This window comes from Orcinus orca, chromosome 7, assembly GCF_937001465.1.
Source record: "Orcinus orca chromosome 7, mOrcOrc1.1, whole genome shotgun sequence".
Taxonomy (NCBI): domain Eukaryota; kingdom Metazoa; phylum Chordata; class Mammalia; order Artiodactyla; family Delphinidae; genus Orcinus; species Orcinus orca.
The window spans coordinates 86713589-86739719 of NC_064565.1; the positions used below are offsets into that span (position 1 = coordinate 86713589).

General features: G+C 39.0%; 1 protein-coding gene across 1 annotated transcript in view; it reads right to left on the reverse strand.

The window, feature by feature from the left end:
• C2CD6 (C2 calcium dependent domain containing 6) overlaps nt 1–26131 on the reverse strand; it is a 150056-nt gene that overhangs the window by 85380 nt on the left and 38545 nt on the right. Inside the window, 5 exon segments of the mRNA XM_049711948.1 lie at nt 1237–1383; nt 7721–7800; nt 9465–9533; nt 10472–10516; nt 16107–16226. Of these exon segments, the coding sequence (XP_049567905.1) occupies nt 1237–1383; nt 7721–7800; nt 9465–9533; nt 10472–10516; nt 16107–16226 (461 nt within the window).

A 26131-nucleotide genomic window follows, 5' to 3' on the forward strand; every position in this document is an offset into this window, starting at 1 on the left:
AGGAGTTCCGTTTCTGGCAATGATGGAATCGATTATTTCAGACCATCTCACTGCACAACTGAAAAAGCTGACGAAGTATTTTAAAATTTTTTCTTTGGAAGCATCAGTCAGTTATAAAGGCAGCAAGAATTTGCAAATCCAAGATGCCAGACAGAAAGGAAGTCTGGAGACTCTGAGCCCATAATTTGGAGCCATTTTCCTTCAAGGCATTTGAGGTGGACAAGAGTTAAGAGCTTTGAGAGAAATATGTAAGAATGAGGGAACAAAAACCAGAGTTCAGCCCCTGTTAAGGATGAGAAGCCATGGTAAGCACCTAGGCTTTCAGTTGGGGCCCTAGAGGGCTATACCCCAAGAATAAGTGCCTCCTTAACTATTGTACCCTGGTTGCCTCTCACTAGTCCCAGCCTTGATGTTAAGAATAAGAGTAAACCAGAAAAAGACTAATGCCCTCAGGAACTAGAGCCCAAATCATTTCAGTCTCACCTCAATTGAATTAAGGTGATCTGGCATTGCTAGTGTTCCTAGGCTAGCTGGCTGCCAGATGCAAATGTATGTATTAGCTGTAAAAATATATAATCAAGAGCCTCAAATCAGTTCTACAGATTTTCAAATACAATATTTGGCACTTGATGAAAACAACTAGGCATATGAGAACATAAGATTTGACTAAAAACTCTGAGAAAAAAACCAACAATAGGTATAGACTTATAGGAAATCCAAATAATCAAGTTATCAGAGATGAACTTTGAAATACAATGATTAATATGTTCAAAGAATTAAAAGATAAGACTGAGGATTTTGGTAGAGAAGTGGAACTATAAAGTAAATGAAAATTCCATAACAAAAGGAAATAACTGAGATGAAGAACTCAATTGGCTTAACAGTAGATAAGAGACAAAGAAGAAAGAACCAATGATTATAAGACAGGTCAGAAGAAAATATCTAAAGCATAGAGATAAAAGATGGGAAATACAGAAAAGAATATAAGAGACCTATAGACTATATTGTTGAGTGAAGAGGCAGAGAAAGTATTATACTTTCTCCCATATTAATATGTTCTCACCCCTTTTCTTGCCAGATCATTGACTTTTTAAAACAAACACTGAACCCATAATATCATCATGATGAAGGTTTCTGGACCAATAGCAAGCCTATGTCTCAAAGGAAAAATTAATATATAAATAACACATAAATAAGATGAAAATCTTTTTGTTTTGTTTTGTTTTTGTTTTTTACCTTGCCCGGGGTTGTAGCTGAAGTTTTTCAAGTCGTACTACAGATGGCTGGTTGGATTGGGATGCTGTAGTTGGCACCCCAACCGAAACATTCAGGTCTGGGGATAAGAATGCTGGATATTCTATTGGTTGTGGTATAATAACATTTCTGGAAAATGGTAATAAAGTTAAAATTATACAAAAGTCCACTTCTAAAATCAGTGTTAGCTATCACTTTTGAATCACTCTCTTTTACACTGTAAGCTCACCTATCCATATTGGACCACTAGAGGATAGAGCTAGGAAAGAAGACAGAAGTCAGAAATACTGAGAGAGTGACCTCTTGGGTACTCTTACTACTAAGATCATGGGTAGCAGAGATGGGAAAGAAGAGAAGGACCTGAAGTTCTAAGGAGAATTAGAAAGTGTTTGAGCCCAGACCTCTCTCCCTATCTCTAGATCCAAATCTCTATCTCATGGCTCAGTCAAGTTGACACAAAAAACTAACCATCACAAGTCCACCCCTTGTCAACTTGGTACCCATAAACATCTTACAACATGCTTAATCTCCAAATGAAAACAATAACAAGGTCATAATTAACCTTACATGATACAACTCTCCTGTATACATACAGCCAAAACTCACTAGCCCCTTCCTCAGAAAAGGATGTAAAGTCCTTGAGTGATGTTTACTCTTCTCCTTAATATCCTGAAACTTAAATAACTATGATGTAAGGCTAACAATACTTAAATATTATGATATAAAGGAAATATATATTATGTTACATGATAAGGAGATGAGAGGGAAGAAAAACATATATATAAATATTTTTTCCAGGTCACTGAGTAAATGGGCCAGAGTAGCACATCCAAAGGAATATGTTGCCTCCAAAACCCAAGAGGCCCACTAGGTGTTATGCCTCTTTTTTTGGTTGTAGGAGAGCCCAGATACAACAACTTACCCTTCACCTCAGCAGGAATATCTTGACAAGCCCCATACCTGGATCCCTAAAATTTCACTGAGGTAGAAAGCCCTCGAATTTTATCAGACTTATTTCCCACCTTCAGACATGCAAATATCTTACCAATAAGTTTAGAATAGTGCCACTTCTTGCTCACTAGGTCCAATCAGCATAATGTCATTACTGTAAGGGTGAGTGTGATATCTTATATAAGAGAAAGTAATCAAGATTCCTGTCTACTATATTATGACATAGGGCTGGAGAGTGATGTATCTCTGCGGTAGGACAGTGAAGGTATACTGCTGGCCTTGCCTGTGGAAATAAAACTGTTTTGGATGGTCTTTATTAACAAGTATGGAGAAAAAAGCATTTGCCAGATCAAGAGATGCATATCAGGTACCAGGGGGGGTGTTAATTTGCTCAAGCAATGAAACTGCAAACTGGTACAGCAGCTGCATTTGGAGTCACCACCTGGTTAAGCTTACAATAATCTACTGTCATTCTCCAAGATACATCTCTTTTCTGCACAGGCCAGATAAGTGAGTTGAATGGGGTTGTGATGGAAACCACCATCCCTGCACCTTTCAAATCCCTATGGTGGCACTGATCTCTGAAATCCTTCCAGGTATTGCTTTTGGTTTACTCTTAGTGGTAGCTCTAGTGGCTTCCATTTAGTCTTTTCCACTGTAATATCCCTCATTCCACAGGACAGGGAAGGTATTCACCAACTGTTGAATACATATATTCTAATTATGCATTCTGGAACTGGGGAAATAACTATAGGATGGGTTTGGGGACCCACTGGGGCCCCCATGAGATGAATCAGAGTTAAAACTCCATTGACCACATGACCTCCATAAGCCCCTATTCTAACTGGTAGACAACAGTGACATTTTGGGTCTTCTGGAATTAGTGTCCATTCAGAGCCAGGGTCCAGTAGTCTCTGAAAACTCTATTTCCTTTTCTCTGATGCACAGTTACCCTGGTAAAAGGCTGTAGTTCCTTTGGGGGAATGCTGGGAGAAAGATTAACATAATTTTTGGCACTGTACTGAGGTCTCTCCTCAAGGGGATCAGGCTTCCCCTTCATTCAAAGGGTTCTGGGTCTGTAAACTGGTTCAAACTGGGAACTGACTGAGGACCTCTGCTTTTATGATTTAGGTTAGACTTTTGTTCATTTGACCTAGAACTTTTCTGCTGATACAGATCAAGTAAGAATTTAGCAGGCTTCCTGTATATTCTGTTTCTAGGAATATCATGATCAACCAGCCAATGCCATAGGTCTACATGAATCAGACGATTGTGGTTGCTGCTTTGACCCTGCTGTCCATCACAGTAACCACACCCACCTTGCCACTTCAGGATCCAATTCCTCCCAGTTCATTTAGGTTTTCCAGTTCAGTGACTGCAGTTCCCACTGGCCTACAGAGAAGAGCAATCACAGGGCTCTTCAAGGGTGGGGATTCCCTCACAAACTTATTTGTCACAGTCATGGTGAAAGGTGTGTCTTCCGGAGCCTCCCAGGGTGAATAAGTAGGTCTTAAATGACAAATCCACTCTAACAGTACAATCTCCCTAAACCTTTGAATTCCTTCCTCTACATTAAACTAAAGTAGATCTGGCATTTTCAATCCACTCACAGTGGGCTATCTTTTGGTCCACGTTTCAGTAACCAACAAAGTGTTAGAGTCCTTTGTAACTCCCCAAGCTGCAAATTAAATGTAGAATCTCTGCTTAGTGAGCCCATATCCATAAATTCGATATGATCCAACTTTATGATCCTGCCGCCATTATCCCATACCTTTAATATCCCCATACCCTCACATGTTCCCTGGATTTTTTTTTTTTTTTTTTTTTTTTGCGGTACGCGGGCCTCACTGTTGTGGCCTCTCCCGTTGTGGAGCACAGGCTCAGCGGCCATGGCTCACGGCCCCAGCCGCTCCGCGGCATGTGGGATCTTCCCGGACCGGGGCACGAACCCGTGTCCCCTGCATCGGCAGGCGGACTCTCAACCACTGCGCCACCAGGGAAGCCCCCCCGGATTTTTATATATATAAATTAGAAAACTCAAGCAGTTCTTTTTGGAGTGTGGTGTACTTTCTCGTGGGTCACACTTTGAACCTCACCTTTAGGGGCTTGCTGGAACTTGAGTCTAGTTACAGGCCTAGAAGCAAAGGGGGGCCGTGGGGGTGAGTTTTGAGGAGAATCAACATCGTCTTGCATGGCAACTGCCTCAGAAGAGGCCATTACTATTTCTTCAAGTAATGCAGGGTTAATCCCCTCAGATGGGGTGGAAAGGCCACTACCACTTTTGCTGGGGGTGGAGAGGTCTCTTCCACTGGGGTTTGAGAGGTCACTTCAGCTGGCAAAGCAGATATATCAGAATTTATGGGCTCAGCATCCCCAGCTTCATCAGAGTCTTCTCCTATTTTCCCATCCCAACTTTAAGGGTCCCACTTATTCCCAACCAATATCCTCACTTTAACAGTAGACACCCTGTGAGGCTGGGAGCTCAATTTGCGTTGTAATTCAGGCAGCGGCAGGATGAAATTCTGGTTTCAATTTTCAGCAATCTTAGCATTATGGCTATAGGAGATAAGGGTCTCCTGCAGGGCATACATGGAAGATTTCAGGTCATTTACACAATGCTTGAGCTGGGAATTTGAATCCTTGAGCTCATTCTTTTCTCACCTTTGTCCATCAACATTAGGAATACCCAGCCAATTCATTATATTCATTAGTTTGACAAAAATGTTTGAAAGTATCATATATATAGTCACCCATATCTTTGCTTCTTTGCTTTGATTAGGGGTATCCAATGGGTGATATTTTTCACATCGCTATTGCCAGATCACGCCATGGACTATCAGTGTCTCTTTACCACTAGAAATAGAGTCATTAGAGTCTTTAAATCTATAATCGGATTAGAGAGCTAATTCCACAAACCCCAGAACCAATTCAGAAAACTTGTCCTTAATCTTCTGTTTCTCTAGAGTCACACTCGGTATCAAAATCTGTATTAGTGAGAGCTGTTCAGAGAAACAGAACCAATAAGATGGAGAGAGAGGGGGAGAAAGAGAAAGACAGAGAGAAGTTCATTATAGGGAATTAATTTAAGTGATTATGGAAGCTGACAAGTCCAAAGATCTGCAAGATGAGTGGGTCAAGCTAGAGAGCCAGGAGAGCCAATGGTGCATAGTTCTAGTCCAAAAGTCTGCAGACTCAAGATCCAGGAAGAATTGATGCTTCCATTCAAGTCCGAAGGCAGGAAAAAGCCAATGTTTCAGTCAAAGGCAATAAGGCAGGAGGAATTCTCTCTTACTCAGGGAAGGGTCAGATTTTTTGTCTATTGGGGCTCTCAACTGATTCGATGAAGCCCACCCACATTAGTGAGGGCAATCTGCTTTACTCAGTCTGCTGATTTAAATGTTAATCTCACTCAAAACATCCAGAATAATATTTGACCACATATCTGAGCACCCCCTGGCCCAGTCAGTTCGACACACCGAATTAACTGTCACACCCACCAAGTTATTGCCCTAGTCCAGATTGTCAGTATCTCTCATGTAGACTAATGCAACAGCTTCCTCCAATCCAATACTAAGCTACTTCTGTCCATATTCAATCCTATTGATAGGATCATATAAAATGCAAGTTGATCATGGTACTTCCTCTACTTAAAATTCTTCAATGGTTCTACATCTGAAGCACTTCCAAATTTTTCCAATAAAAAACTCCTGTGGGTAGAGGACAGTGAAGGTCTCTGGAGGTATAACTTAATGCAATCAGACACAAACCACACATCTTGGAATCATTTTGTTATCTTGAAAATTTGTGACTTTTTAATTCTACTGCATAATATATAAATGTTAATTTTAAGATAACATTTTCCCTCTCAAAATCTTTGAGCAAAGTAATACTCCAGAAAGATGCACCATATCTTCCAGTGCTTTGTGTTGCCCTGACACACCCCTGAGGACTCAAAAAAGTAAAATTTACTCACATTTGAGAAGCATAAACCTACAGTGATGATGATGGTGATGATAAAACATTTATTACTTTAATAAGTAGCTAACAACTGAGAATTCTATTTGCTACCATGTTCCAAGAGCTTTATATGTAACTTATTTAATCATTACAATAACTCAATTGGGTAGCTGTTATTTTTATCCCATTCAATAGATGAAGCACAAAGAGCCGAAGTAACTTGCCCAAGGTCACACAGCTAGTACCTGGCAGAGTCCATGTAGTCTGGACTCTAGAGCCTCACCTCTTGACCACCATATCTTGCCCGTGACTACTGCTTCAGCTCATCTCCCATTGCTCCTTTCCTTGCTCCTATGCGCTTTGCAACCCACAACAAACTACTCACTGTTCCCCATTGTAACATAGCCTCTTATGGCTCCCACCTTTTACTTATGTGCTGTCTTTGGGGAATGTGTCTCCTCGTCCTTACAAAATCAACCTGATGCACCACTACTCATTTTTCAAGTCTTACATCGAGCACTCTTTCTTTTGTGGATCCTTACTTGATAATACGATCCTCCTGACTCCCCCAAGAAGTATGGGAAGCCCCTTGGCTGTGTCCCCCAGACCTCTATGTTACCCTCTAGAAGGGCTCCATCTCATTTGTATTATCTTATTTTTTTTACATGTTACCTTTGCATTAAACCATGAGCTACTTGAGGGCAGGGACCAAGCCTCATTTATCTTTGTATTTTTAGTGCCTTGCAAACGTTCAATAAATGTTTATTGAATCAATGGATAAATAAGGAAATAATAATCAATAAACATAAGAAAAACATTAAGCTTTGCTATTTCAACAAATCACCAATACCAAATGGACAACATTTATTTTTAATGATAATACCCAGTGCTGATAGGAAATCAGCACTTCAGAATATAATTTCCTATTCTATACCTAATTTCCTCAATCTCATTTCAAGTATTTTCCATTCCTTATTCTTGGATAGCACCATAGATTAAATATCTCTCTTTCAGGTGCTCATTTTTCTTTGATCTAATTTTACTGTTGAAATTGCAAGACTAATTGACATACTATACGTTAAGTTACTTTTGGCCTGCTAATTGCATTTTTTTGACCATAGGCTTTTTGCTGAAAATTTGGAAATAACAACTGGAGTGTGTGGAAGTGGGGGGTAATGCTACCATACTGCAGAGCAGAAAACTGGCAACTATTAGGCATCTTGATCTTAAAAGTTCCTCACCTCTTTCTGCAAAAGGAACATCTCACTGGCCAACTTTCCTTGTTAGGCTTCCCCTCCCTTCCCTCCTTCAGCCATGAAGTTGGCAACCCTTCTCTTCTTTTCTTATCTCCAGACCTCCTCAACTCCTCTCTCCAGGGCTACACCCTGTTTGGCTTTGTTTAGGCTTCCCCCTTAAACAAAACAATTCACTGCTTTCTTTATCTTGGAGTCTAGTTCATTCTGGCCATGTCTTAAGACAGCCAAAATTATCCATCAAATGGATTACATATTTTAAATGCCACATGATATAACTGCGTTAATAAGACTTTAACACTTACGTCACAGGGTCTGTTCTTTCTGGAGGTGGTGCAATATTCATAAACATAGATGGCTTAATAATTTTCTGAAGAGGTTTTAACTGAGGAAAATAATAGGTATATATTAACACTATTTAGTTACAATTCCAGTTCATCCTAATACTACTATCCCCCAGGACTTAAATGATATATATAAAGAGGAAAGGAATTAAGAGAGGAAGAAAGAATTAACATTGAGCACTAAGTATCTTCCAATAATTTTGCATCTTTAATATTATTTAATCATCCCAATAATCCTATGAGGTAGATAACTATGCCTATTTTACAGATAATACTGAAGATCAGTAATTGTTCAAGGGTTACCCAACAGGCATGAGAGCCAACATTTGAATGCAACTTTATCTCCTCCAGTGCAAGTCCTCTTTATACATTATCATGATAGGTAAGTAGGGGACTATGTTACTGAAAAGTTCATGGACATAAAATCAAATAGAACTTTTATTAAATTTCCCACTCTTTTCCTTACAATGCCTTTGTTCCTAGTTTTTAGTAGAGTCCACCTACATAAAACAATACAGTATTTGCCCAGTCTTATTTCAAAAGGATCTATCTCCCTAAGAATGGTATTGTTACATGTTATATCCAGATATAACACCTATCTCTGAACTTGGTACTCATAAACTTTGTCACAAAAAGGACTAAGCCTTTTGTGACACAGTTTAGGACTGATTAGGGATCCCTCTAAGGCCTAATTTATGATAAGAAAATAGGCAAAATGAAAAGAAAGAAAAATCAAAGCAGAAAGGGGAAAAAGAAAAAAAGCTCGTGTCTGGTGGCTTTCATCAATATATTACTTACCTGTGATTCAAAATATATTAAAAAACATTATAATATACCACAGGCAAAATTTAAAAATACATTTTACAGGGATTTCCCTGTTAACACACAGCAGTAGACTTATTTCTACTGCTCTCAATTCCTAATTAAAAAACAGCCAAGAATATGAAAAATAGCAAAAACTGAAAAGTAAAGATCATATGTAAAGTATACAGGTCATTTCTCCTACATAACTGCAGTACTAGTGGGACTGAATTTATAAATGCCCCAAAGCTGTGACAGTACCCAGGGATATCAAGATTTCTCTCAAACACTTGGTAAGAATATATGTTGCTACAATTTTTCTAGAACAATTCCTTGAAAAGGCCATTACTGACAATGATTTCCATTCTAGGAATCCAGTCTGAGGACATAATGAAAGAAAAGGATATAGGTTAATGTACAAAAATTTTCTCTGCAACATGGATATATGTAGTAAATTTAAAGGGGCAGGCTAAACCTAGGAAGATACCTTCTTTGGGCATATTACTCTCTTGATGAATCAAGAAGGGTTGATGTTGAAATAATCATGGGGAGAAAGGATTATATGTGATTAAAGTACAAAATATCTTAATAACATCAATGACTATTTTAATGATTATTTTTAGATATAAAAATACATTCATTTCTTGAATACTTAATTTTGTTTTCAATTACGTAAGTGTACACACACACAAAAGTATTATAATAAAGGCATTTCGAATAAAATCTCATTATTTAAAAATGTATAAACAAACAATGGTAAAGTTTCATTTTTCTTTAGGCTAGAGAAAAATGGTGTTCTTTTAAAAATATTTTAAAGATTTTATCAAACTGGAAAGGATAGAGGCTCAGGAAGATGATTTAACTGAAGAGCTGCAGTAGAATTATTTTTAAGAGGGGAACTAACCTGATGTGAAAATCCATAACCAAAGTTTCCATAGGAGAACATAAATTCCACTTCTGCCCTGCAGATAAACTAAACATGTGCCAAATTTATTTTATTGTTTGATCAGAAAGATATTTTAATGGAGAGGTGATAACAAGTGATCTTTTTACCTCACAAATCTATAAGTTAGAAAAACCAAAGCATGAATCTCTTGATTTAGAAAAAAAAATTTACACAAGTAACTCCTATAGAAGAATCTATGGCATTCCTGAAATGTTAAAAACCTTACGTTAAAGTTAAGGAATATTACATGATTAAAATATGAAAAATATCAATTTACAATTGTTAATAGAATTATGCATAGATACATATATACATATGTATATATGTATTCATATCCATGTATATAATATTTTTAAGTATTTATTCACACTTTTCCCATCTCCACTTCCGTTTTCAGATAAAATTTTGATTTAGACAAGTGATTTCATCTCTCTGAACCACAGCTGGCTCATATGTGAAATGAAGGAGGGTGTCAGAGGTTATGCCCTCAAATGTCCATCATTCTGTTTTTTATGTTTCCTATCCCCGATCTGGCTACTGGCAGCAGAAGCCTCTCTGAGTAGATGATCAATTAATCAAGATAATAATTTTTAAGTACTTAAAAAGGAATTCAAGTAAGAACTGTAAACAACTCTTTAGAAACTCCTTAAGGAGGAAAATAATATTTCCTCAATTCAGTATGTGAGGATCCTAAGGCCATGCAAAGAAGTAGCCAGAGGCGTTTTCCTCTCTTACCCAATGATTTCTAATTTTTGTGTTCACCATTTAGCAGTAAGATAGCAGCATTTTAAAAAACGGTGGAGATGAAGATTGTGAGCAAATATTATACGTTCTATTTAATATATTTCTATTAGTTCAAACAGTGACCGGTAGGGTAACAAAAGAATAAAAACAATATCAGAATAAAGTTACATGAAATGTTAAGTGTGTGCACAAAGCTTTGGAAGTTTCAGTAAAGTTCTTACTGTGTTTTTATTCAACATTCGGAGTTCTTCAGTAAAGCACCCTTTCTAGAAAAAGTAACAATAAAATTCTTAAATACAGAATCACTGATATAGTCCCTTGTGTATTATCTAAATCATTTCATAAATTTTTAAAAATCAGGTAATGATGTTTAATGCACATATAAATTTAATAGCTAAAATACCAAAATAATGAATGTTTGGAAGAAAATAAAAATTCTAGGTTGTACCAGAAATAAATGTTAATATTTACATTTATGTTTTAAAGAAAAATGTTCCTGCTGCTTATACTTAGAGGAACTGCCAGGCCTGCACTCCTTTTGAGGGGTTAAACATGAATCCACATGATAGGCTGACTCATGACAGAACTGAGTGCTTCTCTCATCTCTTGGGGACTGCTGGGATCTTTTTAACCAGGAAAACATTTGGTATCCTTGGTCACCATCTCTGATCATCTCTGCTGTGCTATGAGTCCTCCCATCTAATCCAACATTCAATGGTTCTCTTTCTTTCCAGCATTTTCCACTGTGGCTCATGGAACCCCCATTCCACGGTTGACAAGCAACCTTCCATCTTTAACTGCTCCACTAAACATTTCCAGCTTTCTTTAGCTCAGACCTGCCTCATCACTAAGGATGCCGCTTCCATTATAGACTCCTCAAGTGAAGGCCCACATATCTCAAGGTTAGGTGGGGGGGTAGCATCCTCCATACTCTCTTCTATTGCTTCCAGATCTTATTATTTATTATCTTATTACACAGATAAAAAGTTTTTCCTCTTTTAAGGCTCATGCTCTCTGGAATGTCTTTCAGACATTCTGGTCACTAATTCTCATTTAGTGAAAACTTTGGCACCTGGTCTACATGTCCTCTGTACTCCCAAAACATAGCAATCCACAAGAACCTATTTAACACCTGTCCTCTCAGTTCCTGGTGAGGCATTATAATGAGGAAAATAACAGGTGGTGGTACAATGACAGACATCACACAAAATTAGCATATCATATATATTCTTCATATAAAGTCACAAGATTTCTCAGAAAATTCATAAGTAATTGAAATTGATTTCCTTAATGATCCTGTCAACATGCTCTTTATAGCTTCTTGCTTTTTAAAGCTTCCCTTTTCCCAAAGTGGGGAGTGGAGAAACATCTTACTCTTCCAAGACTGCCTTTTTCTTCTCTTCTCTCTTAAAAATGGTGTCTCTGCTTTTGATGGAAAACTCAACCTACTGATTCATCTCCCTCATATATAAATAAACTTTTATTCGTACTTTTAACTACTGTAAATGTCTTTGAATTATTTCTGAAGGTCCCACTGAGATCTACCCAATTGAGTCTTCATTAGAGCCAATTAAATGTTCATCCTGAATGTGGATCTAACTCATCCAAATCCACTGAGTTTTAGGCTTGCCTTCACCCAGCTCCACTGATGAGTTTCAATGTGTGACAATGAGCTACTTGGTTCCCTGTCCTGAATTTGATTCTGCTCCGTCCAAAGCAAGTTACATGGCTAAACGCAGTAGTCGGGGTGGGGAGCACTGTAGACTAGTCAAAGGTATAGATACCTGGAGGCATGATTCTTTAGGGGGCATTACTCTAACAATCTTCCACACCTTTGAATTTTCTATCACCTTTCTCAAATAATTACAGTAGCTATCAATCTTTCTAATTGTTGAATTTATCACCTAGTCTTAGGCTCATCTGGTATGGATCATATAGCCTAACCAATGAACACAAATGGTACTGCAATTCATTCCAAAATTAACATTACATTCCCTTCTATAATCAATATAGAAATATTATAAACTCCAATATACTTATATGCCTTAACTGGACCCCAGACCTTAACAATTAGCTGATGTTTCTGGTTTCTCCCAGAGCCTCAAAGAAATCCAAAATGTATCAGGGATAGGAAGGAACAAGGGGTTAATGATACAAGTACAGACCAATTACTTTTTTCTTTTTTTGGCTGCATTGGGTCTTCGTTGCTGCACGTGGGCTTTCTCTAGTTGCAGTGAGTGGGGGCTACTCTTAGTTGCGGTGCATGGGCTTCTCATTGCGGTGGCTTCTCTTGTTGCGGAGCACGGGCTCTAGGCGCATGGGCTTCAGTAGTTGTGGCACGCAGACTCAGTAGTTGTGGAGCACGGGTTTAGCTGCTCTGTGGCATGTGGGATCTTCCCGGACCAGGGCTCTAACCCGTGTCCCCTGCATTGGCAGGTGGATTCTTAAACCACTGCGCTATCAGGGAAGCCCCAATAACTTTTTTTTTTTAATAAAGTTACGCAAAACCTATTATGTGATTTATTTAATTCAATTCAGCATCTTTGGCCTCCAAAATCAGGCCAATTATATTCAGAAAGCAACTGATACCACTTGGTAATCATAAACAATACACGTGTACTTTCCAAGTATACAAGTGAGATAATTGTTGTACAATCAGATGGCCCTCCCATGCTTCCAAACATGATCTGTAGTTTGGGTCTTATCATCAGGTCTTTCCAACTCAACCAAGCACTAGATTTTACCAATCTGCATGAGGATTTCTACCATGGCTAGTAGTTCTATAATCAAGTGGTCTATAATCTATCCCTGCATGTGACCCAAATAGCAAATGATACAGCTCAAGCTTTAGAGACCAAAGAGATAAGCATAAATTTGCTGACTAGCATCATAAATTGTAAAAGGCCTTTTAATTTATGAAGGTAGTCAAAGGGTACAAACTTCTAGTTACAAGATAAATAAGTACTAGAGATGTAGTGTACAACATGATAAAAACAATGAACACCATGGCATGTTATACATGAAAGTTATTAAGGGAGTAAATCCTAAGAGTTCTGCTCATCATAAAAAATTTTTTTCTCTATTTCTTTAGTGTTTTGTCTATAGGAGATGATGGATATTCATTAAACTTATTGTGGTAATCATTTCATCAGGTATGTAAGCCAAATCATTATGCTGAACACCTTAAACTTGTACAGTGCTGCATGTAAATCACATCTCAATAAAACCAGGAGAAAAAAAAGGCCCTCCTAAAAAGATGTTCAACATTACTAGCTGTTAGGGAACTGCAAATTAATACCACAGTAACACTACACAGCCATCAGAATGGCTAAAATAAAGAATAGTGACACTACCAAATGCTGATGAGGATGCTGAGAAACTGGATCATTCATACATTTCTGGTGGGAATGTACAATGGCACAGCCACTATGGAAACCAGTTTGGCAGCTTCTTTAAAAACAGTACACACAAACTACCTTATAACCCAGAAATTTATCTGAGAAGCGAACACTATATTCACGCAAAAACCTGTGAATATAGTAACTTATTCATAACCACCAAAAAACTGGAAACAGCCCAGATGTCCTCCAATGGACGAATATTTAAACAAATTGTGGTACATTCACACCATGAAGTACTACTCAACAACAGAAAGGAATGAACCATGGATACATGCAGTAACCTGTATGATTCTCCAGAGAATCATGCTAACTGAAAACACGCCAATCCTAAAAGGTTATATTGAGAAAATCACAGAAATGAAGAACAGACTGGTGGTAACCAATTGTTAAGGAAGGGTAAGGGCAGGAAGGAAGTGGGTGTAGCTATAAAAGGGCAACATCAGGGATCCTTGCATAGATGGAAATGTTCTGTAGTTTGGTTGTGATACTTACCATAGTTTTGAAAGATGTTACCAGCAGGGGGAAAATGAGTACATAGGATCATGCTGTGTTATTTCTTTCAGCTGCATGTGAATCTATAATTATCTCAAAATAAAAGTTTAAAAAAAGGTCACTTGGCTATTTAAGGTGGGCCAAACTCATCCATGGGACTTATTCTCCCATTAGGCCTAGTTTGAATAGGGCTGGATACAAACTAAATGCAAAACATTTGTCTCATAGTTCTTATCTTCCTCTATTGTCTGATGTCCAGATGCTTAAATATTATCATAGAACTATCAGCCCAAGCCAACATCAAGCCAATAAAAGTGCATTAAAAAAAAAAAAAAGACCAAAGTTCTCATGGTAAACTTTGTACTTCTGGGATCTGCGTTTTGACCAAAAGGGGGTAACTGAGAAATTCTAATGAGGAAAATGATGTGATATTTAGTTAAGGTAGAAGTGCCTGTAGAAGAATTCTGACAGATAATCCACAGAGGCAGCACACCACAGCTAAAATCATAAGGCTTTGGGGGGAAATCCATAAACAACCAAAATTTCTTTCTCTGATAACTCTGATCAATAAATAACATGGTCTCTTTACCTACGATGTAGCAATTCTTCATAGAGACTCATAGAGGGCAATTCATCATAATGTAGAGACTTTCTGCAGATACGCACTGGAAGATATGTTCAAAAAAATTCACTGCAGCAATGTGCACAATAGTAAAAAACTGAAAACAATCAAAATATCCATTAAAAAGTTATAGATAGGGCTTCCCTGGTGGCGCAGTGGTTGAGAGTCCGCCTGCCGATGCAGGGGACGCGGGTTCGTGCCCCGGTCCTGGAAGATCCCACATGCCGCGGAGCGGCTGGGCCCGTGAGCCATGGCCGCTGAGCCTGCGTGTCCGGAGCCTGTGCTCTGCAACGGGAGAGGCCACAACAGTGAGAAGCCCGTGTACAGCAAAAAAAAAAAAAAAAAAAAAATTATAAATAAACTGGGGAATACTCTCACATGGAACGTATACAGCAGTGAAAAAATGAATACTAGCTAATGAAATTAAGTGTATTAATCTTAGAAACATAATATGTTTAGAAACACAAAAGATACAATTTTTTGTAACTTATATTAAGTAGTAAAACTATGAAAAGAGCAAGAAAATATTAAATACAAAGTTCAGAAGAATCATTATCTTTTCTTGGAGGAAAGGGCAGGCGGCAGTAGACAGCGAGAGAGAAGGAACCACAGAATCTGTGTATAAACTCTGCCTAAAACTTTGGCTGACTCCTAAATGACACATGCACAGGGCAGACTGCAAGCAGCCCAGCTAAAGATAAAAGAACTGAAGTGAAACTGGCACTCACAATTAAGAGAGTTTGTGGTTTGTGTCTCGTTTAGAAACATCTCAGAAAACAAAATGAAACAAACAAATAAGCATGCTTAGTCTTTTAGGTTATTAGGTTGTATCATTGCCCTTCCAGAAAATAAATTTTTAAAAACACAGAGAACAAACGTATGGATACCAAGGGGAAAATGGGTAGGGGATGGGATGAGTTGGGAGATTGGGACTGACATACATACACTATTGATACTATGTATAAAATAGATAACTGGTGAGAGCCTACTGTATAGCACAGGGAACTCTACTCAGTGCTCTGTGGTGACCTAAATGGAAGGGAAGTACAAAAAAGAACGGATCTATGTATACGTATTGCTGATTCACTTTGCTGTACAGTAGAAACTAACACAATATTGTAAGGCAATTATACTGCAATAAAAATTTAAAAAAAACATTATGCTGTTACAAACTAACTTTTTTTTTGAGCCAGAGGAAGATATTGTTTACTAAGCACATGAGTTTACTAAGCACATAACACAGATAATAAGCAAAAGGAGTCCATCAGGTACAGATAAATCTTAACAACAAACACCTACTGGACAATGTGATACCAAGGTGAAAAAAATTTTGATACGTACCTGAATTACTTCATAAAGATGTACCTGAACACTCCCTAATAAGAGAAGATATTTTGTACTGTCATGTTGCATTAGTTCTAAGTAAATATTATTCTTATCATCATCTTGACGTCGAGGAACCTTGATACAAAATACATATGAAAAGAAGCATTAAATTTTCAGTCTGAATTTCAGACATAATTTCTGAACAAATACATCCATAAAATACACTTTCTGAAACACCCATTTTTTGGAAACACCCATTGCCTATACACTCTCTTCTTAACTCTATTCAAAAGTTTAGCCTAAATACTCTACTGAAACTACATTATCAAAGGTAGTCCAGTAACCAATATCCAACCCAAATAATCTAGGTAATCTGAACATTTAATACCAAAAGACATCCAACATCCTTTTCTTTTTTCTTTTACTTTTTGATAAAGTGTATATCATTGTCTCAGCTTGAAACTCTCTTCCAACCTTGAGCTTTGTAACACAATACCACTATTACAAGACCTTTAAAGTTCATATACTCTTTTGCTAATTTGAAATAAATCTCATGCCTCCCCACCCTAATATTCTAGGTGCCCTTAAAAACATTTTTTAATTGAGATATTATTGACATATCACATTGTATTACTTTTAGCTGTACAACATAATGATTTGATATTTGTATAAATTATAAAATGATTATCACTGTAAGTTTAGGTAATATCCATCATCACACAGTTACAATTATTTTCTTGTGATGAGAACTTTTAAGATCTACTCTCTTAGCAACTTTCAAATATATAATACATTATTGTTAACTACAGTCACCTTGCTGTACATTAGATCTCAAGGACTTATTTATCTATTTATCTTATAACTGGAAGTTTGCACATTTTGACCACCTTCATCCATTTCACCCACCCCCAAACCCCACCTCTGGCAACCACCAATCTATTTGTTCTCTTTAACTATGAGTTCATTTTTTTTCCTTCTTCTTTTTTTTTTTGGCTGCACCACACGGCTTGCAGGATTTTAGTTCCCTGACCAGGGATTGAACCCGTGTCCTCAGCAGTGAAAGCACGGAGTCCTAACCCCTGGACTGCCAGGGAATTTCCTCATTTTATTTTTTTAGATTGTCCATATAAATGATCATACCATATTTTTCTTTCTCTGTCTGACTTATTTCACTTAGCATAATGCCCAAATCCAACCACATTGTTGCAAATGGCAGGGTTTTTTCTTTTTTATGGCTGAGTAAGATTTCATTACGTATATATACCACATTTTTCTAATCCATTCACTGTGGATGGACACTTAGGTTGTTTCCACGTCTTGGCTATTGTAAATGCTCTGATGAACATGAGGGTGCAGATACCTTTTTGAGACCATGATTTCATTTTCTTTGGATAAATACCCAGAGGAGGAATTGCTAGATCATCTGGTAGTTCTAGTTTTAATTTTTTGAGGAAACTCCATATTTTTTTCCACAGTGGCTGCAACAATTTACATTCCTACCAACAGTGCACAAGTGTTCCCTCTTCTCCACATCCTCAGCAACATTTTACCAGGTGTGGGGTGATATCTCACTGTGGTTTTGATTTGCATTTCTCTGATGATTACTGATGTTGAGTACCTTTTCATGGACCTGTTAGCCATTTGTGTTTTCTTTGGAAGAATGTCTATTCAGATCCTCTACCCATTTTTTAATTGGATTGTTTGGGGTTTTTTTTCTACTGAGTTGTAGTACTTTATATATTTTGGACATTAACCTCTTATCAGATATATGATTTGCAAATATTTTACTGCATTCTGTAGGTTACATTTTCATTTTGTTGATCGCTTCCTCAGCCGTACAAAAGCTTTTTAGTTTAATGTAGTCCCACTTGTTTATTTTTTGCTTTTGGGGTCAAATCCAAGAAAAATCATTGCTAAGACCAATGTCAAGGAATTACCGCCTATGTTTTCTTCAAGAAATTTTATGGTTTCAGGTCTTATGTTCAACTTTTTAATCTATTTTGTTTCTTTTTATGTATGGTATAAGATAGTGGTCCAGTTTCCCCAACACCATTTACTGAAGAAACTGCCCTTTCCCCATTGTATATTCTTGGCTCCTTTATCATAAATTAATTGACCATATATATGTGGGTTTATTTTGGGGCTCTCTATTCTGTTCCTTTGAGCTACGTGTCTCTTTTTATGCCAATAGCATATTGATTACTATAGTTTTGTAATATAGTTTGAAATCAGAAGTGTGATGCCTCTAGCTTTAATCTTTCTCGAGATTGCTTTGGTTATTTGGGGTCCTCTGTGGTTACAACAAAATTTAGGATTGTTTTCCTATCTCTGTAAAAAGTGCCATTGGAATTTTGATAGAGATTGCATTGCTTTAGGTAGTATGAACATTTTAACAGCATTAATTCTTCCAATCCATAAGCATGGAATACCTAGCCATTTGTGTCTTCTTCAAATTCTTTTATCAAAGTCTTATAGTTTTCAGTGTACAGGCCTTTCACCCCCTTGATTAAATTTATCCCTAGGTATTTTATTCTTTTTGATGCAATTGTAAATGAGACTTAATTTTTCTGACAGTTTGTTATTAGTGTATAGAAATGCAACTGGTTTTGTACATTGATTTTGTATCCTGCAATTTTACTGAATTTATTAGTTCTAACAGGTTTTTTTGTGTGTGTGGAGTCTAGATTTTTCTATATATAAGACGTCATCTGCAAATAGAGACAGTTTTTCTTCTTCCTTTCTAATCTGGATGCCTTTCATTTTTCCTTCCTAACTGCTCCAGCTAAGACTTCCATTATCATGTTGAATAAAGTGGCAAGAGTGGGCAGCCTTGTTTTGTTCCTAATGTTAGAGGAAAAGCTTTCAGTTTTTCACCATTGAGTATAATATTAGCTGTGGGTTTTTCATATATGGCCTTCATTATGTTGAGGTACATTCCCTTTTTACCCACTTTTTTGAGAGTTTTGTCATGAATGGATGTTGAATTTTGACTGCATCTATTGAGATGATCATGTAATTTTTATCCTTTTTATTAATGTGGTGTATAATATAGACTGATTTGCAGATGTTGCACTACCCCTGCATCCCTGGAGAAAATCCTACTTAATCATATTAATGTAACATGTATGATTCTTTTAATGTATTGCTGAATTTGGTCTGCGAATCATTTGTTGAGGATTTTTGCATCCATGTTCATCAGGGATATTAGCCTGGAATTTTCTTGTAGTGTCCTTGTCTGGTTTTGGTATCACAGTGATGCTGGCCTTGTAACATGAGTTTGGATGTGCTCCCTTCTCTTTTATTTTTTGGAAGAGTTTGAGAAAGACTGCTATTAATTCTTCTTTAAATATTTGGTATGCCTTAGAAGCAAACACGAGTATTCCTTAGAAGTGCTACTTTCACCCTAGACCTCAAAAAAGGTCCACAAATAACTTTCCAAGGAAAATGAGCATACCAAATGCATACCAATGTTTCCTTCATTGATGAGCATACCAATGTTTCCTTCATTGATCACTTTCACCAATGATCTGTCCATTGGTGAAAGTGGGGTGTTAAAGTCCCCTACTATTATTGTGTTACTGTTGATTTCCCCTTTTATGGCTGTTAGCACTTGCCTTATGTATTGAGGTACTCTTATGTTGGGTGCATAAATATTTACAATGGTTATATCTTCTTCTTGGATTGATCCCTTGATCATTACGTAGAGTCCTTGTCTCTTGTAATAGTCTTTAAAGTCTATTTTGTCTGATATGAGAATTGCTACTCCAGCTTTCTTTTGATTTCCATTTGAATGGAATATCTTTTTCCATCCCCTCACTTTCAGTCTGTATGTGTCGCTAGGTCTGAAGTGGGTCTCTTGTAGGCAGCATATATATGGGTCATGTTTTTGTATCCATTCAGCCAGTCTATGTCTTTTGGTGGGAGCTTCTAATCCGTTTACACTTAAGGTAATTATTGATATGTATGCTCCTATTACCATGTTCTTAATTGTTTTGGGTTTGCTATTGTAGGTCATTTCCTTCTCCTGTGTTTCCTGCCTAGAGCAGTTCCTTTAGCATTTGTTGTAAAGCTGGTTTCGTGGTGCTGAATTCTCTTAGCTTTTGCTTGTCTGTAAAGGTTTTAATTTCTCCATCAAATCTGATGGAGGTCCTTGTTGGGTAGAGTAATCTTGGTTGTAGGTTTTTCCCTTTCATCACTTTAAAAATGTCCTGCCACACCTTTCTGGCTTACAGAGTTTCTGCTGAGAAATCAGCTGTTAACCTTATGGGGATTCCCTTGTATGTTATTTGTTGCTTTTTCCTTGCTGCTTTTAATATTTTTTCTTTGTATTTAATTTTTGATAGTTTGATTAATATGTGTCCTGGCATGTTTCTCCTTGGATTTATCCTGTATGGGACTCTCTGTGCTTCCTGGACTTGATTGACTATTTCCTTTCCCATATTAGGGAAGTTTTCAACTATAATCTCTTCAAGTATTTTCTCAGACCTTTTCTTTTTCTCTTCTGAGAACCCTATAATTCGAATGTTTGTGTGTTTAATGTTGTCCCAGAAGTCTCTGAGACTGTCCTCAATTCTTTTCATTCTTTTTTCTTTATTTTGCTCTGCAGTAGTTATATATATTTCCACTATTTTATCTTCCAGGTCACTTATCCGTTCTTCTGCCTCAGTTATTCTGCTATTGATTCCTTCTAGAAAATTTTTAATTTCATTTATCACATTCATCAATGTTTGTTTGCTCTTTAGTTCTTCTAGGTCCTTGTTAAACGTTTCTTGTATTTTCTCCATTCTATCTCCAAGATTTTGGAACATCTTTACTATCAATACTCTGAATTCTTTTTCAGGTAGACTGCCTATTTCCTCTTCATTTATTTAGTCTGGTGGGTTTTTACCTTGCTCCTTCATCTGTTGTGTATTTCTCTGTCTTCTCATTTTGCTTAACTTACTGCATTTGGGATCTCCTTTTCACAGGCTGCAGGTTTGTAGTTCCTGTTGTTTTTGGCGTCTGCTCCCAGTGGGTAAGGTTGGTTCAGTGGGTTGTGTAGGCTTCCTGGTGGAGGGGACTAGTGCCTGTGTTCTGGTGGATGAGGCTGGATCTTGTCTTTCTGGTGGGCAGAACCATGTCTGGTGGTGTGCTTTGGGGTGTCTGTGAATTTATGATTTTAGGCAGCCTCTCTGCCAATGGGTGGTGTTGTGTTCTTGTCTTGTTAGTTGTTTGGTATGGGGTGTCCAGCACTGTAGCTTGCTGGTTGTTGAGTAGAGCTGGGTATTAGTGTTGAGATGTAGATCTCTGGCAGAGCTTTCACCATTTGATATTACGTGGGGCCGGGAGGTCTCTGGTGGTCCAATGTTCTGGACTCAGCTCTCCCACTTCAGAGGCTCAGGCCTGACACCTGGCCAGAGCACCAAGACCCTGTCAGCCACACAGCTCAGAAGAAAAGGGAGAAAAAAATAGAAAGAAAAAAGAAAAATAAATAAACAAAAAGTTATTAAAATAAAAGTAAAAAAATTAAAAAGTAATAAAAAATAGAAAGAAATAAAGAGAGCAACCAAACCAATAAACAAATCCATCAATGACAACAAGTGCTAAAAACTATACTAAAAAAAAAAAACAAAAGAAAAGACAGAACCCTAGGACAAATGGTAAAAGCAAAGGTAAACAGACAAAATCACACAAAGAAGTATTCACACACTCACAAAAAGAGAAAAAGGAAAAAATATACATCTATATTTTATAAAAAGGAAGAGAGCAACCAAATCAATAAACAAATCTACCAATTATAATAAGCTCTAAATACTAAACTAAGATAAACATAAAACCAGAAACAAATTAGATGCAGAAAGCAAACCCCGAGTCTATAGATGCTCCCAAAGTCCACCGCCTCAATTTGGGGATGATTCGTTGTCTATTCAGGTATTCCACAGATGCAGGGTACATCAAGTTGATTCCGGAGATTTAATCCGCTGCTCCTGAGGCTGCTGGGAGAAATTGCCCTTTCTCTTCTTTGTTTGCACAGCTCCTGGGGTTCAGCTTTGGATTTTGCCCCACCTCTGTGTGTAGGTCACCTGAGGGAGTCTGTTCTCTGCCCAGACGGGACAGGCTTAAAGTAGCAGCTGATTAGGGGGCACTGGTTCACTCAGGCTCAGGGGAGGGAGAGGTACGGAATGCGGGACGAGGCTGCAGCGGCAGAGGCCAGTGTGACATTGCAACAGCGTGAGGCACGCTGTGTGTTCTCCTGGGGAAGTTGTCCCTGGATCACAGGACCCTGGCAGTGGCAGGCTGCACAGGCTCCTGGGAGGGGAGGTGTGGATAGTGACCTGTGCTTGCACACAGGTTTCTTGGTGGCTGCAGCAGCAGCCTTAGCATTTCATGCCCGTCTCTGGTGTCTGTACTGAGAGCCACAGCTCACGCCTGTCTCTGGAGCTCATTTAGGCTGTGCTCTGAATCCCCTCTCCTTGCACACCCTGAAACAATGGTCTCTTGCCTCTTAGGCAGTTCCAGACGTTTTCCTGGACTCCCTCCTTGCTAGCTGTGGCGCACTAGCCCCCTTCAGGCTGTGTTCATGCAGCCAACCCCAGTCCTCTCCCTGGGATCTGACCTCCAAAGAAGCCAGAGCCTCAGGTCCCAGCCCCCACCCGTCCCACCCCGGCTGGTGAGCAGACAAGCCTCTCAGCCTGGTGAGTGCTGCTCAGCACCAATCCTCTGTGTGGGAATCTCTCCGCTTTGCCCTCTGCATCCCTGTTGCTGAGCTCTCCTCCGTGGCTCCAACACTTTCCCGCCGCCACCCCCCGTCTCTACCAGTGAAGGGGCTTCCTAGTGTGTGGAAGATTTTCCTCCTTCACAGCTCCCTCCCAGAGGTGCAGGTCCCGTCCCTATTCTTTTGTATCTGTTTTTTTCTTTTTTCTTTTGCCCTACCCAGGTACGTGGGGAGCTTCTTGCCTTTGGGGAAGTCGGAGGTCTTCTGCCAGCACTCAGTAGGTGTTCTGTACGAGTTGTTCCACATGTAGATGCATTTTTGATGTATTTGTGGGGAGGAAGGTGATCTCCATGTCTTACTCCTCTGCCATCTTGAAGGTCCCCCCCTTGCTGCTTTTAATATTTTTTCTTTGAATTTAATTTTTGTTAGTTTGATTAATATGTGTCTTGGTGTGTTTCTCCTGGGGTTGAACCTGTATGGGACTCTCTGTGCTTCCTGGACTTCGGTGACTATTTCCTTTCTCATGTTAGGGAAGTTTTCCACTATAATCTCTTCAAATGATTTCTCAACCCTTTCTTTTTCTCTTCTTCTGTGACCACTATAATTCGAATGTTGGTGCATTTACTGTTGTCCCAGAGCTCTCTGAGATTGTCTTCAATTCTTTTCATTTTTTTTTCTGTATTCTGCTTCTTGGCTGTTATTTCCACCATTCTGTCTTCCAGCTCACTTATTCGTTCTTCTGCCTAAGTTATTCTGTTATTGATTCCTTCTAGTGTATTTTTCATTTCAGTTATTGTGTTGTTCATCTCTGTTTGTTCTTTATTTCTTCTAGATCTTTGTTAAAAACTTCTTGTATTTTCTCAATCTGTGCCTCCATTCTATTTCTGAGATTCTGGATCATCTTTACTATCATTACTTTGAATTCTTTTTCAAGTAGAGTGACTATTTCTTCTTCATTTATTTGGTCTTCTAGGTCTTTACCTTGCTCTTTCATCTGTGACATATTATTTTGCTGTCCTTTTTTTTTAAATTTATTTTTGGCTGCATTGGGTCCTCATTGCTGTGTGTGGGCCTTCTCTAGTTGCAGCGAGTGGGGGCTACTCCTTGTTAGGGTGCGCAGGCTTCTCATTGCGGTGGCTTCTCTTGTTGCAGAGCACGGGCTCTAGGCGCACGGCTTTAGCAGCTGTGGCACGCAGGCTCAAGAGCACAGGCTCAGTAGTTGTAGCACACAGGCTCAGTTGCTCTGTGGCTTGTGGAATCTTCCCAAACCAGGGCCTGAACCCACGTCCCCTGCATTGGCAGGCGGACTCCCAACCACTGCACCACCAGGGAAGCCCCTTTTTTCTTTTTTGATGAGTGGGATTGTGATCCTGTCTTACTGGTTGTTTGACCTGAGGCTTCCAACACTGGAGTTTGTAGGCTGTTGGGTAGACCTGGGCCTTGGTTCTGAGATGAGGACCTCCAGGAGACCTCACTCCGATGAATAGTCCCTGGGGTCTCAGGTTCTCTGTTAGTCCAGTGGTTTGGACTTGGTGCTCCCACTACAGGAGCTTCGGCCTGACCCCCAGCTTGTGAACCAAGATCTTGCAAGCCACACGGAGCAGCAAAAAAAAAAAAGGGGGGGGAGGGGGAGAACAATAACAAAGTAAAAAATAAAATTAGACTAGATAACTAACAGATGTTAGAAAGAATATAAACATAAAAATATAGATGAAACAACAACCAGAAGGTAAAACAGAACCACAATAGTAAAAAAGAGGAGGGAAAAAAAAAAAAAGCTGGAAAAGGCTTTGGCTGTGGAGGGTGGGGCCTAAGCAGGGGTGGGGTTTGGGTGATGGGTGGGGCCTATGCTTAGGACCTGCAGGGCTGGAAAAGGATCTTGGGTGTGTGGGCATGGGGCTTAGGCTCAAAGGAACAGAAGGGACCCAGGCGTGCCTCCTGCCTCTGGTCTCAGAGGGCAGGGGAACCCATCTGGGAGCCCAGTAGGCTTCTTGGGCCGAAGTGGGCGGGGCAAATGCCTTCTGCTCCTCTCCTGCTACTCTGGTCCTGGAAGACCCCTCCTGCTTGCCTCTCCTGCTCTCCCCCAGCCTCCCTCCTATGCCTCCAGGACCGACACGGCCTGGAGGGGGCCTCTGAGGGCATAGGACCTAGCCAAAGAGCCGAGCAGATTTCTCTGGCAGACTGGGCAGGGAATACACTGGGCGTGCTCCCCCCGATCCAAGCCCCCAAGGGTCCCTCCTTGTGTGGGAACCCCTCCCCTCTCTCAGCCACCCTCAGGGGTGCCCGTCCTGTCCAACTTCCACTTTTCCCCCACCTCAGTCCCCCCATGTCCTATCAGTTCGCTTGGGGGTTCCTCCCATCTCCTTGGGTGTCAAGGTCCCCCACAGCATCCTGCAGGTGCCCTAGTTGTGGGGAGATGCGAACTCCGCATCTTCCCACACTGCCATCTTGATCTGGGACAACTTTAAATGCACCAAGATTCACATTATAGAGGTCCCAAAAGGAGAAGACAGAGAGAAACCACCTGAGAAAATATTTGAAGAGCTAATAGCTAAGAAATTGCCTAACATGGGAAAGGAAACAGTCACCCATGTCCAGGAAGCACAGAGTCCCAGGTAGGATAAACCCAAGGAGAAACACGCTGAGACACAAAGAATAAATTGACAAAAATTAAAGACAAAAAAAAAATTAAAAGCAACAAAGGAAAAGCAACAAGTAACATGCAAGGGAATTCCCATAAGGTTATCAGCTGATTTCTCAGGAGAAACTCTCAGGCTAGAAGGGAGTGGCACGATATATTTAAAGTGATGAAAGGGAAGAACCTACAACAAAGAATACTCTACCCAGCAAAGCTCTCATTCAGATTCAATGTAGAAATCAGAAGCTTTACAGACAAGCCAAAGCTAAGAGAATTCAGCACCACCAGCCCAGCTTTGCAACAAATGCTAATGGAACTTCTCTAGATGGAACAGAAAAGGCCACAACTAGGAACAAGTAAATTACGAATGGAAAAGCTTATCGGTAAAGGCAAACATACAGTAAAAGTAGGAAATGATCTGCACACAAATATATCAAAACCAGCGATTGTGAGAAGAGAGCACAAATGCAGGATATTGGAAATGCATTATAAGACCAGCAACTTAAAACAATCTTGTTTATATACAGACTGTTACAGATACCAAATCTTCACGGCAACCCCAAAACCGAAAATCTACAATAGATACACACACAAAATAGAGAAAGGAATCCAAGCACAACACTAAAATTAGTCATCAAATCACAAGAGAAGAGAACAAAAGAGTAAGGGAAGAAAAAAGACCTACAAAAACAAATCCAAAACAATTAA